This window comes from Cyprinus carpio, chromosome B13, assembly GCF_018340385.1.
Source record: "Cyprinus carpio isolate SPL01 chromosome B13, ASM1834038v1, whole genome shotgun sequence".
Classification (NCBI taxonomy): domain Eukaryota; kingdom Metazoa; phylum Chordata; class Actinopteri; order Cypriniformes; family Cyprinidae; genus Cyprinus; species Cyprinus carpio.
The window spans coordinates 12,329,842-12,343,724 of record NC_056609.1 but is presented as its reverse complement, the minus strand read 5'-3'; the positions used below and the strand labels follow the sequence as shown (position 1 = coordinate 12,343,724).

Sequence of the window (13,883 nt, the reverse complement as noted above, 5' to 3'; positions counted from 1 at the left end):
AGAGAACATTTTTCTCTAGTTGTGGACGGCCAAGCACCGGACCTCACTCACCCTCCTCCTTCGCCTGATGGCAGCAGCGGGTGGTTCGAGAGCGTCAACAAAGGCCCTACTCATGCACCCTCTACCAACCTGTGGAACCAGGTGGGCCTTGCACCCCACACTCACACCCCTTTCCGGCCCGCTCACAAGCTGCCCGAGTGGGGTCCCTGTGTTCCACCTCGCTGCCCCACAGCGGGTATGGCTGTGGTTCTACTGGTCCCGCTTGTACAGTTTCTAAGCGCCTGGTCAGCGCTACCCAGCCCGTCTCGCTGGCTTCTGCGGACCATCAGCCTTGGCTATGCAATTCAGTTCACCCGGCGCCCTCCAAGTTCAGCTGTATCCGCTTCACTACAGTGAAAGCGTCCAATGCCCCTGTTCTATGGGTACAGATTGCAGTCCTACAGGCGAAGGACGCGATAGAGCCGGTCCCTCCAGCCGATATGAGGTTGGGGTTTTACGGCCCTTACTTCATTTTACCCAAGAAAGGCGGTGGGTTACGGCCAATCTTGGATCTGCGAGTTTTGAACTGGGCCCTTCATTGGCTACCATTCAAGATGTCGACGCAGTAACGCATCTTTGGGTGTGTCTGTCCCCGAGATTGGTTTGCAGAGATCAACCTGAAGGACCCGTACTTTCTTGTGTTGATCCTTCCGCGCCACAGACCATTTCTGTGGTTTGCCTTCGAAGGACGGGCATATCAGTACAAGGTCCTGCCCTTCGGGCTGTCCCTGTCTCCCAGTGTCTTCACGAAAGTCGTGGAGGCGACTCATGTTCCTCTAAGAGAACAGGGTGTTCGCATCCTCAACTATCTAGACAATTGGCTTATACTACCACAGTCTCGGGATCAGTTGTGCGAGCACAGGGACCTGGTGCTCCGGCACCTCAGCCTGTAGGGCTTTTGGGTCAACTGGGAAAAAAGCAAACTCTCCCTGACACAGAGGATCTCTTTTCTCGGTATGGGGTTGGATTTGGTTCGAACAGACAGCGCGCCTCACAGAGGAGCGTGTGCGGTCAGTGCTAGCCTGCTTGAATACGTTCAAGAGCAGGACAGCACTCCCACTGAAACTTTTTCAGAGGCTCCTGGGGTATATGACGGCCACAGCGGCACTTACACTGCTCGGCCTGTTACATATGAGACCGCTCCAGCACTGGCTGTATGGCTGAGTCCCGAGGTGGGCGTGGAAGCGCGGCACTCTCCAGGTCCAAGTTACACCAGCCTGTCACCAAACCCTCACCCCGTGGTCAGATTTTGCGTTCCTCTGGGCAGGGGTGCCCCTTGTTAGCAGTACGCCTTGCCTTGAACTGTCTCAAAGGTCGCTTATGAGGCAAGCATGTGCTGGTCCGAACGGACAACTCAGCGACCGTTGTGTACATCAACCGACAAGGTAATCCTAAGGCCCTGGCCCGGCTACGTGCCAAAGGTTCCCACTACACCTTTCAGGGACCAAGTAGTGAACCTGCAAGCGCTGCCCCTGGAGGAGGCAGACTCAGCCCTGGCTTTGCTTTGTCCCGTCCGAGCACTGAGATGCTACGTAGACTGGACACAATGCTTCAGGACCTCAGACCAGTTTTTTGTCTGTTACTTGAGGCCGGCAGAAGGGGAATGCCATCTCTAAGCAGAGAATGGCCCACTGGATTGTGGATGCCATCACCCTGGCTTATCAGGCACAGGGTGTGCCCTGCCCTTTCAGGTTGCGAGCTTACTCAACAAGAAGTGTCACTGAGAGATAATTGTAGAGCTGTGGGCTGGGCGACCCCTAACATGGTCGCTAGATTCTATAGCCTTGGTTTAGAGCCGGTATCCTCCTGTATTCTCACCTCAAACTGGTAGTGGCACAGAGAGGCCCCGGTTAGTGTCGGCTTGCTAAAACTGCTCCAGAGTGTCCGTACCGTAGACCATGTTGAGATCCTCCATCACCCTAACCAGCCCGACTCCTCGGAATGTGCGGCACCAGGCCTTCATGATGAATCCGTGAGAACTGTGGAAGGCTGGGTTCCATATTGAGACCTAAGCGGTACTCGTATGTGTATAGTCCACGGTATAGCCTTAGAACCTGTGTTTCCCCGGCAGACTTCTGTCTTCCCAAGAGGGTTTTAATCAGCTTTAAGCATAAAAGACTTTTTCATGAACATTAAAAAATCTTACTGAGCCCAACATTATGAATGGTTCAACAGTTTTTTAGCAAGCTTTATTTTGCAATTTAAAGCCATCATTTTTAGTAGCCAGCTAAAGGGAAAAACACATATCCAGTTAAACGTTACCGTCATTTGAATGAAACTCTATCATACCTTTGAGTACCATTGTTTGTTACCGGTACAGCAATGTGAGAGCACATCAATTATGTTTAACAGGACAGCACACCTGCAATACATTAGCCAAGATTACTGAAATAAAGTAGGGTTTTGATTGGTTTGATTTAATTGGTTGGCTTCAATGGCTCTTATTCAACAATATTAGCCTGTTTGCTGCCCTCAGCATCTTTGGATCTATGGGAGGTTATGGCAAGACTGTTCCATTAAAAAAAAAAAAAAAAAAAAAACTGCATTCAAATGGCATTGCTAAAGTATAATTGTTTAATTGGAGTATATTAAAAATATTGGTAACACTTTATTTTAAGGTGTTCTTGTTACACGTTACATGTACTTACTATTATATTAACAATAAATTGTGCATAATTACTTGCAAGTAACCCTAAACCAAATCCTAACCCTAACCACATATTAAGTATTAAGCAGTTAATTAATATTACTCAGTACTTACATTTATAATTACACTGTAACAAGGATACCTTAAAATAAAGTGTAACCAAATTATAAAAAAAAAACACTTTTTAGGTTTCTGAGTGTTTATCTTATATGAATTCACATTGTTTTAACACGTCTAACATACATCCATTTCTTCAGGTTCAACACTTTTTGAATGGGACAAAATGTCTTTGTGCACCTTTATAAAGTATATTACTCTCTACAGAGAATCTTAAGGCCCTTCAAAAGAGCTTGATTGTATTTATAGCAGTAATTTTTACACACACACACAATACCCACTTGCACACATAGTCGGCCTCACAAACTCGAAGTTGTGCCAGGCAATTGGGTTTTTCCCTTTCTTCATATGAGCACCCAGGCACAATGGTCTGGCGCCGTCGCTCTGCACAAGCCGTGTCAGAGCATGGACAGAAGAGCAGCTCGTGTGTGTAGTCTGGCGGTACACGGTCGAAGAACTTTCTCAGTGCTTTGCTGCAGCGTGCTCGGTTGCAGGGCCCGGCTCGCGCCGATGGGGCAATGCATGCCGACACATACTCTGTGCGTAGTTTCTGACACGTCTCATCCACATTACAGGCTTTAGCAGCGTCCAAACAACGGTTCACTGTTGTCATGCCCACCTCAGACTCTGAAAGGAAGGAGAGAGAGAAGCAGGCTTGTGTTTCCTGGGTATAAAGGGATTAGCGTGTTAGTTACACTTGCCTACTTCGGAGTACAAACAAAAAGGTAGTTGGAGTGGCTACAGTCGGTGTCCAGTGCTGAAACAGAAGCCTGTTCTCAAGATAACACAGAAAACCAGACCACAACTGTAAAATGTGGCATTACTTACCATCCAACATAATATTCTTTGTACACAAAGCCAAAATAATGCAATGCAGCAACCCCATCTCATAAGAAAATGTTACTATTTTGTAAGATGGCAAAGGTCCCTCTGTTCCGACCTTCTTTTCCATCTCCTGTAACCACCAATGGGGCATGAGTTGATTGTCAATCATTCCTTCCTTTCTTTACTTGCTTCTTTCCTTGCTTGCGTTTTCCTTTCTTCTTTCCCTGTTTTATTTTCTTCTTCATTTCCATTCTTCCCTCCTCCCTCCCATGCTTCTTTCCTTCCTTTTTTTGTTTCCTTCCATCCTTTCTTTGCTTGATTCTTACCTTTGCTTGTTTACTTTCTTTTCTTTTACTTTTCTTACCTTGATTCCTTGCTTCCTTTCTTTTTTCTTCCTTCCATTTCTCCCTATTTCTTTACTTGCTATCCTTCCATCCCTCCTTCTGTGCTTCATTTCCTGTTGCATCTTTCTTTTCTCTACTGCTTCTTACTTTGCATCTGTTCTTTGCTGCCTTTCTTTTTTGTTTCACTGTTCCTTTGTTCTCATATCTTTTTTACTTCCTTTGTTTCTTTGCTTACTTGCTTCCTTTCTTTTTTACTTTCTTCTTTTACAAATTTATTTTCCCCTTGTTATCCTTTGCCTAAACTTCTTATGAAACAAAATCTCTTTCTTTCTTTCTTTCTTTTTTGCTCCCTTGCTTCCTTAGATTCATTATTTGCTTCTTCTCTGCTGTTTTCCCCATCTTTCTTTGCTTCTTTTCTTGTTTTTCTTTACTTCCTTCTTTCTTTTCCCCTTCTGTTCCATTTCCTAAACTTAACTGTCGATGGGGTATGAAATCATACAAATGAGATTGTAGTCACTAATGTCAAATGCAAAAAGTTATGAATCGCCATAAGAGTGTATTAAATGCACTTACAAAAGCCTTCCAATTTAATAACTGATGTCATTGGTTATTTTCAGAATGGCCTTGTCGAACTGTCAGAGCAGCATGAGTTTTTGGAGGTGTGCTCTGGCTCATTGTTCTAATGAGGGTTGAGGTTCATACAGAACGTCTCTTTCTCTCATGTCTTAACGAAGGTTTGAGTTGGTCTACTCTAAGAGGATGTGAGTCTGGGTGGCCTGTGTGTGCTGTTAATGAATAGAGCATGAGTGAGAATGAAAGTTGAATGAGTCTGGTCTCTATCACAGAGCAGGTCCCAGCTGAGACTGGCTGCTGCTGCTGCTTCATTTTTCATATCAGACTAATGTGGGCCGCAGAGAGCCTGCCAGCATTACACTGCCACAGAGCTTGCTTTCTCTCTCTCTCTCTTTCTTCCCCCAAGAGCCGTGGACTTTTTTAACCACTGCCCCCTTCATTGTCATCTTTTTCTTCTTCTTCACCCCTCTTTTAACATGTCCTATTTATCCTTTCCATCTATCCATCCATCCATCTATCCATCCATTGTTCTTTGCTTCATTTCATTAGTTTGTTTCATCTCCTTGTTTCTTCCTGTACCTTCTTTCCCCATTCATTACTTCATTTTTCCTTCCTTCACTTGCTTCCTCCACCCCCCCCCCCCATTTCTTATTTCCCTTCTTACTTTTCACCTTTTTTAATTACATCTTTCTGTCCCTCATCCTTCTTCGCTCACCTTCCTTCCTTCCATCCTTCCTTGGCTTGTTAGCTTTTTCTTTCCTCTTTTCTTGCTTTATTCTATCCTTTACAGTGGTGGCCTAAATTATTAGAACACCAGTATTTTGAGCAGCTAAAAAAAATGGTTTTAAGTCAGTTATTTCTATCTTTTGCTGTAGTGTGTCAGTACGAAATATCAGTTTACATTTCAAAAATTTAATTTTGCCATTACTTGTAATAATCCAGAGAGATTTTATTTGCACAAGGAGTCTGACAACAGCCAGTGCTCCACACAGAGATCTGATCTCATCATCATCCAGTCTGTTTGGAATGACATGAAGAAAGAGAACAAACTGAGACAGACAATCCAGAAGAACTGTGGCAACATCTCCAAGATGCTTCAAGAGTCTGCAAAGCTATCTGAAAAACTATTCGCAAGTGCACCTATAGGACAAAAGCTGCTTTAAAGCTTTAAAGGATGGTCACACCAAATGTTGATTTACTGTAATATAGTTAATAGAAGTTAATTGATAAAGAAAATCTATTTATGACATTATTTTTGACAGTATCCTCATTTTACAGCATTTTTACACAAGTGCCCAACATTTTTAACATTACTTGTAGCTTTGCAGGTAGGTTTCTTGAAGCATCTCGGAGACGTTGCCTCAGTTCTTCTGGATTTAGTCTGTCTCAGTTTGTTCTGTTTCTTCATGCCAATCCAGAGAGACTGAGTGCTGATCAGATCAGATCTCTGTGTGGAGCACTGGCTGTCGTCAGACTCCTTGTGCAAACAAAAATCATACTGGATTATTACAATTAATGACAGCATGAATGTTTCAAAAGTAATCTGATATTTGTAAACTGATAAGACAGAAGACAGAAATAACTGACTTAAAACCATTTTCTTTAGCTGGTGAAAATATTAGCGTTCTAATAATTTTGTCCACCACTCTATTTCTTACTTTACTTTCTATTCTTCCCTTCCTTCATTTGCTTGCTTCCTTCCTTTTCTTTATTCCCTTTTTTCACTCATTTCTTTTCCCCTTATTTATTTTCATCCATCATTCCTCCAGTTATACTTTGTTTGTTGTATTTTCCTTCTTTGCTTCCTTTCTTTGCACTCTTGCTTCCTTCCTTTCATTCCCCCCCACCTATCTTCCTTCGCTTGTGTCCTTCCTTTCTTCCTTTTTTCTGTTTCCTTCCTTTTTATGAATGCTTGTTTCCTTTCTTGTTCTTCCTTCCTTTCTTCTTTCCACCTCATTTACAGTACATTCTTCTGTCCCTCCTTCCATGCTTGTTTCTCTTAATTTTTTTTGTTGCTGTCTTTCTGTTGTTTGTTCGTTCTTTCATTCTTATCTTAAATATTTTTCTTTCTTTCTTTCTTTCTTTCTTTCTTTCTTTCTTTCTTTCCCTCATTCATTTATTTCTTTATTTTTTCTTTCATATAAAAGGGATTTTGCTCAGAATCTGTTTGGGTGAGATTACTTTCTCATCCATCATTAAGGGGTTTTGCAAGCTTGTGATCAATACTGAGCCAATATTCTGGACCATGGTGCTCATTATATTGCTGTATACACAGATTCTAGATGTAAGTACATCAGAATTTGTTGGGACCAATCAAACTATTATTACAAGCCTTACACTTCACACATACAGTTACAAATATATATCTACAATGAGATATATATTTTTCATTTAAAATCTGTAAATTTCAAGGTTAATATAATTTATCCAGTAACACTGAAAGCCTCATGCCACATGAATGAACAAACACATAAAGAACCAATACATAAAGAAAAGAAAATGAACAAAAGTTCCTGTTTGGATAAGTGGGCCTTTTAATTTGAGTTTGTAATACTGGCAGAAAAGCCTGTTACAAGGTCATTATAATGTTAAGAATATATTTAATTAATTTCTCTCATTTTTCCCAGTTTCTTTGTCTTTTTACTATTATTATTTCTATGTGTCTATCCCTCCTCCCTCCCCTTTCTAATTTCCACACTTTTTTGTTTGATCTTTGTTGTCTCTACCGAGCCAGCTTGTTAAACGCTCACAGTGTTTGAGAGTTGAGAGCAGCCATCATTAAAAGTCAAGCATGAATGACCGACATTACTTTCATTACTTTCATTACTTTGAGGAAATCATTCTCTGTCCTATCCCCGAGAGTTTAAATGTTATTTTATGTGTGTCTGCTTGGACTCAAGTGTGTATATCAGTGTGTGTGCACGCAAGAGAGATGATGAGTAAATGGATCATTATGTGCTGCCCTCGGGGTCCATAAAATTCAGCTCATGCCTTAAGCACCCCATAAACTGAGGCTGACAAACTGACAGTTTTAGTCATGTGGCTCCTCCAAAAATAAGTTTCTAAACTTGGTACGGTGCTATTTTGAGTGAATGCAGAGATAGGAGAGAGATGAGGAAGTGATGAGTGAAATGCCTTGATTAGAAAATGAAATTCTGAGATAAATCATCTGACCATTTAGTCTTTGTTAGGTCCGTCTGAGAGTCTTTGGCCCACAATGAAATGTTTGTTCTGTTCCTGACAGTTCCCTAATGCATGCCTCATTTTGTAGGAAACGCAGTTTATCAACAACGGTGCCGATGAATGCCAACTATGTTATATCCAAACACATTAAACAAAGCACTCATGTTTTGCTGTTGTAAGCTATTAAGCTCTGCCCTATTAATAACTCTTCACTGCTAATGCTTGGCATAGAAGTGACAAAACACATCGTGATCAGTTCCAAATATCCATTCCAACACCATAGTACATAATCGGCATAGTGTGTCTGTGCAAATCACTGACCTGCCGCGATGGAGGCCAGGCGAACATAATCAAAGCCCCGCTCGACAGGCTCATAGGGGTAATTCTCCACCAAGCTCAGCCCTGTAAACGCACACACAAACAGGGTTTTTCGTGGCTATGGTAACCGAGTATTTTGTGTCAGTGAATTAATGAGAGTGTCACAGGTAAAAGTTCAGTTTGAAGTAATGCTTCTATAATGCTAAACTGGTTAGCATATTAAAATGCGGCGTCTAATTAGCATCCATTGAAGTGGTTTCCAGGGACCGCGTGGGTGTGGGTATTAGAACTTGTAATTGTATCACTGTGCGAGCAAATGCTTTGTATGTGACAAAGGAAAATTATGAATATGAATTTGCTCACCGTGCAGCACAGACTGCTTGAGGCTCCAGTAGATGCTAAGACAGTTCTTCTCTCTCTTCATTCCCCGTTTGCACTGGCATCGGTGCAGAGGGCTAGACAGCAGGGCCGTCACGGCGTTCTCGCAGTGGTTGCGTGCCCCCGGACCCAGCTTCACGCTTCCGCCGCCTGCGACACACTGCCTCAGCGTTCTCAAGCGCGGACTGCACGCCTCGTCGCTGGAGCACGAATCCCCCGCAGTCAGACAGTCCCACCGGCCCCCGGACACCAGCCGCGGCACCCCTGCACAGAACACACAGAGCTGTCAGGAACACTTTACAGTAAGGTCCCATTAGTTTGCGTTATAAAAAAAAAACCTTTCCTAACCTTCACTTTGTTCCAAATCTGTATAAGTTTATTTTGTCTGTTAAACACTAAAGAATATATTTTGAAGAATGTTGGTAACCAAACAATTGACGGTAGCCATTCACTTTATAGTATGGAAAAAATACCATGAAAGTCAATGGCTTCTATCAACTAGTTGGTTATCAACACTGTTCAAAATATCATGTGTTCAACAGAGTAAATGATGACAGAATTTTCATTTTTAGATGAACTATCCCTATATACTATATACTGGCATTATTACTCAACGCTTTTAAATGCTTGATTCTAATTTGTCAATCTGTCATTCCCCAATAATGACATCATAAAAGGGTAAGATTTTAAGTTGAATCAATATTTCACATGATTTTTGATTTGAATAATGTATTAGTAAATGTTAAAATTAACATTAACTAAGATTATTAAACATTTTATAAGTTTTTTATTGTTAGTTCATGTAACCTAATGTATACAAATTGCAAAGTGTTACTGATCTGTCATTCATAATAAACTGTTATACAACATTTACTGCTGTAAACAAAAAGCAATATTATTACTTGTTTATGTGGGCGACTAAAGGAATAATTTACATGGCTTAACCTATGTCAACCTCATCCACTTTCCCTGCCGTTTCACAGTCACACCACTTGTTTTCAGGGGGTAAGCAAGCTGCAAATTGTGGAGGAATGAATGACAGTGCCAGATTTGCTCATCAAAGGACAATTTCATCCTTCCTGAAAATTACCTGTATAATCACATGCGACAAAGCAAAACAAAACTATTCTGTTTTCTGATTTAAAAAAATGTATGAAAATAGCCTCTATTTAAATCAGAAGTTAATGGCAAGAGAATATTTCTGAAAGTCTGATTTCCCAATATGCAGTGCTGTTTTATCTCTAGGGCAATAATTGCATCTCAACATCTGTTTAGCTGAAACACCCGTGAATAACTTCAGCAGGTAAAAAATATTTTCAACAGCTGTCTATAAATTTCCCAATACAATGCATGTACTAGCCCATAGTCTTTGTTTAGCTTGTTAAGTGTTTGATATACACAATAAATATCTTCTATTGCAGTTTACATAATGAGATCTTAAATATCATGATCTCAGCATTGTTTAAAGGAGCTGAATGTAATAATGGTCTCAGCCTCAGACGTCCCACCCACGGACACCCCACCATCTGTGCCCTGACCTTTTGATGCACACAAAACTGGCAAGCATATTTGAAAAGTTTGGGTTTTTCCAAGCCAGTCTGTGATTGAAGCTGACCTGCTGATATAGTTCTCAGCCGTCTTTGAGTCTGTTCTGTATACCTCCATTATAGCTATCTCTGGTTTGGTTCAGCTACCAAATCGGACAGAACCCGCTAATCTCGATTTTCAGGGTCACTTGAAAATTACAGGCAGGTGGATTGAAACAAGGCTGGAACTAAATACTAGAGGAAGCAGAAGGTAGATCTCCAGGACCAGGGTTGACTACCCTATATTTGAATGCAATTAGGTGAACTTTAGACCCACTTAAATATAACATATTTATAATTAATTTTATAATTACTTATATTGTCTTTGAAATATGGTTAAAGTGTATGCCGAATGAAATGACAACGTTTGTGGTAAGCTGAAATGTATTTTAATGCCATTTGTATTGAAACATGTTTATTAATCCTCTTCGTCCCACATGAGACATAAGGCTGCCTTATGTATTATACTGAACTTGTACCATGTATTAAATATATTTGTAAATATACATTTGCAATGAAGTTGCAATTTAGACTTTTTTTTAATGTAGTAACAAAAAGTTTTATCAAATAAAACTAAACTTTAAATTATAATCAGGTACTTTACATGTGCTTTAGTAGCTATGTAAGTAACACTATGTAACACTTTAGTATGTAAGAAAAAATATTAAAACCTATTTATTTAAAGTGTACTGTAAAGTAAATCTTGGTTGTGTATTTAAAGCAACTGTATGTAATTGGTTTACCTTAAAGGAGTCATATGATGTTGCTAAAAAGGACATTATTTTGTGTATTTGGTGTAATTAACTGTGTTTATGCGGTTTAAGATTTAAAAAACACATTATTTTCCACATACTGTACATTATTGTTTCTCCTCTATGCCCCGCCTTTCTGAAACGCGATGTTTTTTTACAAAGCTCATCGGTCTGAAAAGCGAGGTATGCTATGATTGACCAGATATCCAGGGCGTTGTGATTGGCCGAATGCCTCAAGCATGTGATGGAAATGTTATGCCCCTTGTCATACTGTGATGCGTGTCCCATTCAGAACACCAGTGAGACAAGACAAAAACAATAAAACCCATTACAAATGAGCCATTTGTTGCATTCATTGGGGACATAGTTACTGATTATACTGTGTTTTTACATGTTGCGTTGCGTATCGTGTCACGTAAACATAAAACCATAAAAACATGTCATCATATAAAATAAAAAAAACAACAAAACAACAAGCACTACTCTACAACAGCGGTTCTCAATTCCAGTCCTCGTGCCCCCCAGCTCTGCATATTTTGCATGTCTCTCTTTGTTAACACACCTGATTCAGATAATCAGCTCGTTAGAAGTCCCTACACAGTGTTCATTGCTCCCTACTTCCTGAACAGGGGAAATCTGTTGAAGTTTACCTCACTTCGTCTTCACACACGGACAACTGTGACATTATATACCTCTGTAAATAAATACCATTTAAATTCACGTCTTGCACACTTCAATGCACTTTGAATGGAACATATACATTCGCTTCGAACTGGAATCATGTCGAAATATCCTGTGAAGTCCACTTCGCAGGGCACTTACATTCGAATAGAACAATGGAATAAAGCGATAAGAGAAACATACAAAATGTGCAGAGCAGGGGGGCACGAGAACTGGAATTAAGAACCTCTGCTATAGGATACAGACTTGTAAAAAAGCGAATGGCTTCCACGCTTCCCTTCAAACATCTGTTCTGAGAGTATGTAATTTTGATAGCAGGTACGAAACCCCACAAAAAGACCTGGTTGATTTACTGCAGCAACAAATGTTGCACTGTAATTAAGACAGTGATATATTTATGACAGTGAATTCCATCCACTTAACTGTAGGGGGGCTCCAATATCCACCTTATTTTTCAATGCGAAAGTAAGCAGTTTTTGAGTGTGTGAGACTATTCCCCGCTATAGGGGAATAATAAAAAGAACGTGCAGTAAAGCGTAAAGCTGTGCTACAAACCAGTGTGTTTATAATTATAACAATAATATGGTAAAAATACCAGTTTGCCGTTTCAGGGAGCATAAGAAGCAGTGTACAGCTACAAATAACTGGAAGCAAATGACACCAGACACATTAAACATGCAAATGGCTGTTCTAACGTGAAAAATAAGGTGGATAAATATACAAAACTACAGTACCTACAGTTGCTTTAAAGTGCACCTATCTGTTACGGTTAAGCAACATATATTCATAAAAAGTGTACCTTCCGTAAGCAAACATAAGTGAGGGTTTATTTAATTAATATTAGCTATTATGTACAAGCACAGTTTTTTTTTTTTATACTTTTAAGATTAATGTACAGTACAAATGCACATTCAGTGTAATTAGGCACACTTCTTTTTCACAAAGTCGTACATTAGTCTTTTTCTTCTGTCGTATTCTGGGTTGTTATTTACAGTATACTCTATTTACTTTATTTTTCTTGTGGTTTTCCTGTTTCTGTCACCAAGAGACAAGATGAGATAAGAAGAGAGGAGATTTGACATGATGAGAGGAGAGAAGACAGAACGAGATGAGATGTGATGAGATGTGACAAGAAATGAAAAGACGGCAGAAGAGATAAGACGAGAGCAGAGAAGAGACAAGATGAGAAAAGACGAGATGAGATGATCTGTGTGGGAACCTTGCACATCATCTAAGACAAATTCCTAAATAAATCGATGTGTGTCGCCACAATAACTAATCTCATTGTGCCTAAAAAGAGACTAATCCAGTGTGGAAGATGAACCTGCTCAATGGATTATGTGATAATCAGATTATTTCTTCATGAAATATTGTACGGGAATAGTTGAAGACTGACAAGCAGCCATTCTGAGAACCTTGCCGCAGTACAGCTGCTACATCAAAGCAACGGTGCCCAAAGCAATTATGGGAAATCATCTAGTTTGTCACTCACATTGGTTCCAATACTTTACACCTCCCATCAGTGTGCTAAAATTAAACACCCACACACTTCAACAGAAGAATACCTACATGGACACACAGAGATAAAAGACACAAATGCTGCTGTAGAAGGGGTGAGAGGCATTAACATTTGGTAATTAAGTTGATTAACTACAACAATAAATGCTTTCTCTCTCTCTCTCTCTCTCTCTCTCTCTCTCTCTCTCTATATATATATATATATATATATATATATATATATATATATGTTTATATAGAGGATACCATGTTTAGGAAGTCTCCCTGGTAGAGGTGAGAGGATGACCAATGCTCTCAGATCGGAAGAACCGTGTGACCAAATGAAAAAGAGCTATTTTAGGGTATTGTGCTCTAAATTCTTCAGCAAAAAAACTTTAAAGTTCATTATCCAGTGCTCTATTAAGTGGAAGAACCGTGTGACCAAATGCTGATATACTTGTTGGCTTAGCAGCCATTACCTCTGTCTCATCTATTTTTTGAAAGTCCCAAGTTCATCCATTTTATGTTTATTATTATAGCTCTTTTCTGTTTTGATAATAGTGACTGTATTTAAATAATGACCAAGTTAGTATGAAGAAAAAAATTTAGCTCCTACTTAGATGCTTTCAGAAAGCCTATTACAACTACTGGGCAAACGTTGAAAGTGAGAGTGAAAGTGAAAGTGCAAGTGAGGTGACATACAGCCAAGTATGGTGACCCATACTCAGAATTTGTGCTCTGCATTTAACCCATCCAAAGTGCACACACACAGCAGTGAACACACACACACCGTGATCACACACAGTGGGCAGCCATTTATGCTGCGGCGCCCGGGGAGCAGTTGGGGGTTCAGTGCCTTGCTCAAGGGCACCTCAGTCGTGGTATTGCCGGCCCGAGACTCGAACCTACAACCTTAGGGTTAGAAGTCAAACTCTCTAACCAT

At 40.3% G+C, this 13,883-nt stretch overlaps 1 protein-coding gene across 1 annotated transcript in view; it reads right to left on the bottom strand.

Moving 5' to 3' along the window:
* The window catches only part of gfra4a (GDNF family receptor alpha 4a), a 114,619-nt gene that overhangs the window by 23,715 nt on the left and 77,021 nt on the right, over positions 1 to 13,883 (bottom strand). Inside the window, exons 2-4 of the mRNA XM_042736609.1 lie at positions 8,410 to 8,688; positions 8,050 to 8,130; positions 3,085 to 3,430 (exon numbers count right to left, since the gene is read on the bottom strand). Coding sequence (XP_042592543.1) covers positions 3,085 to 3,430; positions 8,050 to 8,130; positions 8,410 to 8,688 — 706 coding nt within the window. The remainder of the gene's footprint in view (positions 1 to 3,084; positions 3,431 to 8,049; positions 8,131 to 8,409; positions 8,689 to 13,883) is intronic.